The 6,000-nt window shown below is 41.7% G+C and overlaps 2 protein-coding genes across 5 annotated transcripts in view; both read left to right on the top strand.

Moving 5' to 3' along the window:
• Positions 1–662: 662 nt before the first annotated feature.
• Positions 663–3,130, top strand: LOC117472243 (G2/mitotic-specific cyclin-B2-like). 4 transcript variants are annotated; one of them, XM_034117415.1, is made up of 8 exons: positions 663–840; positions 1,027–1,140; positions 1,375–1,659; positions 1,734–1,892; positions 1,965–2,201; positions 2,507–2,647; positions 2,726–2,836; positions 2,910–3,130. In XM_034117415.1, the coding sequence occupies exons 1-8, from the start codon at positions 814–816 to the stop codon at positions 3,018–3,020; spliced, it is 1,185 nt and encodes a 394-aa protein (XP_033973306.1). In that variant the 5' UTR covers positions 663–813; the 3' UTR covers positions 3,021–3,130. The 4 variants fall into 4 exon arrangements, with proteins under 4 accessions (XP_033973306.1, XP_033973304.1, XP_033973307.1 ...); XM_034117413.1 differs by having other exon boundaries at positions 1,372–1,659; XM_034117416.1 differs by having other exon boundaries at positions 689–840; positions 1,030–1,140.
• Positions 3,131–5,457: 2,327 nt separating this feature from the next.
• Positions 5,458–6,000, top strand: part of LOC117472257 (CD82 antigen-like) — a 29,197-nt gene continuing 28,654 nt past the window's right edge. The window contains exon 1 of the mRNA XM_034117433.1: positions 5,458–5,647. The gene's annotated coding sequence lies outside the window, so the exon portion shown is untranslated. The remainder of the gene's footprint in view (positions 5,648–6,000) is intronic.

The raw sequence follows: 6,000 nt of genomic DNA, 5'->3' as shown, positions 1-6,000 counted from the left end.
CCTCCTCAGCTTCAAAAGTTGAACATTGTTCAACTTTGGATCTTGAAAATCCTGAGAATCTCCGCTCGCCTGCCCACAATGCATTTCGGCGAAAGCGAAAAAAAGTGACGTCACCCCATTCAAAGTGAATGGGCAGAAGCGTTTCAAGATTTGTTAACGCTGCCGTGGAGACGGCCCGTAACTGTTCACCCCCTTACGGCGCCCCTGAGTCTATGGTATAAGCTAGTATAATCATGCATCCATTACTTTTATTTTTACACAATTATATTTTGTATAAAGTCTGTCTTCTAAATTATAACATCATATTTATAAAGTAGCATTGAATTGAAATATTCAAGTTGTGTCTGTAACTCAAAATGTTAGCAAAGTACAGTACTTAGTGGATAATTATATACAAGGGTCATGATCATGATAGGCTACTGGTTTTAAATGACACGCCAATCAAAGTCATTCTAGACGAACTAGTTGCTTTAAATAATGACTGAAACTTGTATCCCCTTGTAGATTAACAACGCTAGGTACATTATGCATATACTTTATTACTTCACAAAACATATTCTTGTTATTTTCTGAATTTAAATATCACCTGGCTTCTACCTTTGACCTCATGCTGTCAGCCAATCAGAAGCGTCCTACTGAAGCAGCATCCAATCAGATTTGACGGAGCACTATTTGAAAGCCGCTCGTCTTTGTCTTGTTTACCTACTGAACTCGGTGTCCAAGGAGCCTGTCGCTAAATCGTGCTTGTTGGTGCTAAACTATATCCCCGTATTTTATTTGAATCTGTTTGCCCTCGTTGCAGCCAAAGTTGACATGTCTTCTGCTGAAGTTCGTGCTGTGGTGAGTAAACTGTAGTTCACTGTTTTACTGCATGTCACGTCAATTGTTTGCAAAGCTCGTAGCTTCGCCAGCTAGCATGGCCGCTTCTTGGCTTGACTTTATGTTCGCATTAGCTTTTATTGAACAGGGTTTTTTATTTTCTTAAGCTTCTCCGTAGTTTGTGAGACGTTTCCTTTTCTCTTTCAGCAGCTCCCAGCCGGAGAGAAGCCCATGAAGATGATGGGTAAAGCCGTCGTGGGTCTGAGGAGAGCTGCTCTCGGAGAGATCACCAACTTTAAAGCAGCAGCAGTCAACACCAAGGTAAGTTAAATCATCATCATGGAAGAACTGTTTGGGTCAGCTACTGCTCTCCATGTTTCATGCCTCCTTTTGTAGCTCTTTTGAAGTGTTGTGTATCAGCCCTGTGACATGACATGAGCTACACTTTAAGGCTACGAGTATGTGGACACTATTCATAAAGCTAAAACCAAGCAGCACATCATTGTTGCAGTTCATGTTTAAACATGCATCTTTCCAAACTTGTTTCCTTAGAAGATGGGCCCTGCCAAAGCTTCATTCAAACCCTCAGTGAAAGCCTCCATTGCCCCTAGAGCTCTACCTGTGGTGCTGCCCATGGCCCCGGCCCCTGCAGACCCCCTCCCCACATTCTCAGAGGAGTCTGCTGATGTGTCCATGAAGGAGGCGGAGGAGGAGGAGCTGTGCCAGGCGTTCTCTGATGCGCTGCTCATGGTGCAGGATGTGGATGAGGAGGACGGGGACCTGCCGCAGCTCTGCTCAGAATATGTCAAAGATATCTACAGCTACCTGCACGTCCTGGAGGTAATTCACCCCTCCAGTAATGCTCTCTTTTCCCACCCTGCAAGGTTGAGTGTTACATCTGTTTGTCTCCACAGGTGGAGCAGGCTGTACGACCCAACTACATGCAGCATTATGAGATCACTGAGCGCATGCGGGCTGTCCTGGTGGACTGGCTGGTCCAGGTGCACTCCAGGTTCCAACTGCTGCAGGAGACTCTGTACCTCACAGTTGCCGTCCTGGATCGATTCCTCCAGGTAGGAGCGGTCTAAACTGTCTTTTCTTTGTGTTTTGTGAGCTGTTTGTAAATGTCTGCCGCTGTGCTTCAGGTCCAGCCGGTCTCTCGCAGGAAGCTGCAGCTTGTCGGTGTGACGGCCATGCTGGTGGCCTGTAAATACGAGGAGATGTACGCTCCAGAGGTGGGAGACTTCGCCTACATCACAGACAGCGCCTTCACAAAGGCTCAGATTCTGGAGATGGAGCAGCTGATTCTGAGGACCCTCAACTTTGAGCTGGGACGCCCTCTTCCTCTGCACTTCCTGAGACGGGCTTCCAAAGTGGGAAACGTAGGTTCTTGTAAACATTTACCACTGCAATATTGTCTGGGCAATGTTTAAGGACTATATTGGACAATGCTGTGTAGAGCTACAGTATCTGTCATTCATTTCACTGCGTGTTCTCAGTTTGACCTTGCATAAAGAGCTACCAGTGATGGCTTTTTAAATAAAATTATTTTAATTTTAATTGATTAGGTGATTTAAAGAACTATGTAATTCTGGATTTGCCCGACGGGAACGAATACTATAAACAATCTTTGAGATTTTGTAAAAACATTAATGAGATTTCACTGGTTTGGATGGTTGTGCCTCAGTCTGATGTAGAGAGACACACGCTGGCCAAGTACCTGATGGAGTTGACGCTCCTTGACTACCACATGGTGCACTATCGGCCCTCTGAGATTGCTGCTGCTTCTCTGGCGCTCTCCCAGCTGCTGCTGATAGCCCTGCCCTGGGTGAGTGATGGCATTAGAGGGGCATCTACACTTAAAATGTTTCATTTTCCTGATGTTAATTTTTCTGTCTTGTGTCAGTCTCCTCAGCAGCAGCACTACTCTACTTATGACGCCGCCCATCTGAAGCCCATCATGCAGCACATCGCCAATAACATAGTGATGGTCAACGAGGGGAAGACAAAGTTCCAGGTGAGTTGAACGACCAAGTATAAGCATTAAAGTTTTGATTTATAGCAAAAATAAAAACCTTTTTCCTCTGCAGGCTGTGAAGAACAAGTACTCGAGCAGCAAGCTGATGAAGATCAGCCTCATCCCTCAGCTGAACTCGTCCATCATCAAGACCATGGCGGCCGCTCTGCTCAGCAATCCTTGAGAACTTTTACATCATCAGTGGATGTTTCACTTGCACTTTATTTAAGATTGATTACATTCTGTGGATAAACTATAGTACTTTTTTTTAATAAAATCTTTTAAATATTTTAATCTAAGCATTGTGGTTTTGTTCATAGCTTGTGGGAGAGAAACTCCCTCAGGAGCGAACACGGGTAGCTTAACATTTGCAGACTAATTACATGCACAAACTTGTATAACGCACTGCAGGAAAGAGAACCCAAAAGGTATAATGGGGCGGCCCTTTCGGAGAGCTTTCACTGTTTGTAAGCCAGTTGTTCCCAATAGTGGTCTTGTAAGATGACAAAAGGCACTCTTTTTTTATCTTTGGAGAGGAACCTTAACTCCAAAGGGGGTTTGAACGGGACTTAAACACTGAACTTTGACACAGTCTGATCTGCTTTGCAGTTCATTGCCAGATGCAGTAGCAAATCCTGGCATTTTTGTATTGTGAAACACTAAATATTGTGACATGCTAAATAGAATGTAATGTGTATGTAATTTATAAGGCATCAATGTCTGACATTGATTCGAAGCTCTCCAGTGTACTCTTAACAGTTCAGAATTGCATCACAGAATGGATATAGAAACAAACATTGGCAATGTGATCCAGTGTTGTGGTTGCAATCTCTTAGGAATGCATTAAACAAGTAATTTCTTTAAAAATGAGGAACAATGATTAGATTTTGGGAAACAAGGGTCACAGTGACCTCTAAACACACTTTTTGCCCCGTACTCAATTAATTTGCCAATTATGACAATCTCACAATCCTGACACTGATTTATTATACAACCATCTGTCGTAGTACTCCACTCCTTGAAACAGTCTTGTGTGGAATCAGTGGAGTTCCCCTTTTAGTAATGCTCAAGTATCTGGGAACTTCACTCTGGCAGTGACATGTGATGTCTCATTTGTGGTTCAGTAGACTAAATGAATGAGGCCACTGTGATGCAATGTAACCCTTAGTGAGAGAATGAATCCCAAGTGTGAGGTCAGTGTCATTAATCCACAGCGTCACTCATCTGTTATGAAACTATCTGAAGTCCAGCGAGAGAAACTGTCTTCTGTCTTTTGCTTTGTCCAAAGTGTGCAGCAGCGTCACACATTACTCACAAAGACGGTTAGCTCAAGCAGAATAACGCCATTTATAATCCCGCGTTCCCTCACACACTGAGCCCGACTGACTGTGTGCTGGTGTGTGGAGGAGCATTGTACTCGTCAGACTGACCCTGACTTCACCACCACCACCCTCCTCCTCCTCCACACCGACTGAATGGTGCTGAGCTGCTGCAACACAACAGACATATTACATCTTATATCTAGAAAAAAAAAGCATGTATTTTTTTTATGCAAATAGAAAGGGTTCTACTTTTAAGAACGTACATATTTATTATACATTTTTAGATATTTTTGTCTTTTAAGAAACTTACATTTGAATGACCAAAAAACTAATAATACTATTTCTCAACCTAACTTTTATTTCTGGCAGTGTGGGCTTTGAAACATTACTTAAATGTTAGGAAATGTAACTTTATAAATGTAATGCCTGAAAAATACTTAATTAAATGTTATCATTCAATAATACTTACAATATATGGTTGAGGTGAATTTATCTGCTGATTATTTTGTCAATTAATTAACTGTTTGGTTTTTGTCAAACCAACAGTTCAAACCTTAACAGTATTAGTAATACATGTAATTATTACCAGTAAATGTTTCTACAGAAGATGTTTAGGGCCGGCCACATCAGCGAATACATATCTAATAATGTATATCTTATTAGATATTTATTGACTGATTTCAATCTTTCTTTAAATTAGTATATTTAAGTACTCTGACTAGGACCAATACATAAATACAAAATATTGTTGACCAACCTGACTTGTTTCTATCTGATTAAAATTCAGATCAGTCGATGATAATTTGGCTTAGAAAAATTATAATGCAAAAAATGTTATCTATGTGTCTACGGAAGATGATTAGGGCAAAATTATATAAAATCAATGGGGGAAACAATGCAAATATTAAGGTTAAGCGTTAGGGTCAGAAACCTTTTTATTGTGAAATAGCCTATGTATCTTTATTGGATTTTTTTTTTATTTAGTAGGCCTATAGGCTATTTAAATGTGACTACTTTAAGACCAAACGTCAAAAACGTTGAAACATTTATCTGGTAAAAATGCAGATCAGACGATTAAATAATTTAGTCAAAAAATGATAATAACACAAAAAATATGTCCATGGATTATCTCCACTTTATCCTGTGTTTTTTGTAAACTGCTTAATAAACACTTGTGTTGTCGCAGAACAGCCTGTTTTGTAATCCTCTTCTTCTGTGGTGATGCGTGCTCTGCGGGGATTTAGGGGTTAAAGCGGGGCATTATTTGACTCGTTAATTCCCATATCTGCCACACGGGGGGGACCGGAGGAGCCTCTCCTGCTGCTGCCTGTCCGCCTTCAGTCTCACTCTCTGCTACTGCTTTGTTGTCCAGCCGGAGGAGGTCACTCGGTCCGAGCAGCAGTCCACTCACAGCGCACTCAGGAGCCGCAGAGCAGCCGCCAACTCTCCGCAGAAAACAATTCTCTCCGCAGTTTGACAAAACAACCAAGTAAGTAAATATACGACTCTTGCTCTCTATACGGAAGCTTTCTTTTCTTAATTCATGTTTTTTTCCGCGAACACGAGGCATGTGAGGCTGCTGTGTTCAGATCGATCATCAGGTTGTCGATTCATCGGTTCTTCGTGACAAACGGCCGCATTTCAGACATGTTGATGACTTTAATTGAGTAAACAGGACTGGTGATGTGGCGCATGTGTGCATGATTTATCTAACGTATCTGACACGATGAGGAGCTTCAGTATCAGACCACTTGTTTGGCCAGAGAGACACTGAAGTACAACTTTCAAGTTTAAACTGGACTCAAATATTAATAATAACAGTACTTTTTAGAGTCCAAGTAT

This window comes from Trematomus bernacchii, unplaced genomic scaffold (assembly GCF_902827165.1).
Source record: "Trematomus bernacchii unplaced genomic scaffold, fTreBer1.1, whole genome shotgun sequence".
NCBI classification, from domain to species: domain Eukaryota; kingdom Metazoa; phylum Chordata; class Actinopteri; order Perciformes; family Nototheniidae; genus Trematomus; species Trematomus bernacchii.
Note: the sequence above shows the minus strand (reverse complement) of the source record. Positions and strands in the feature narration are given on the sequence as shown.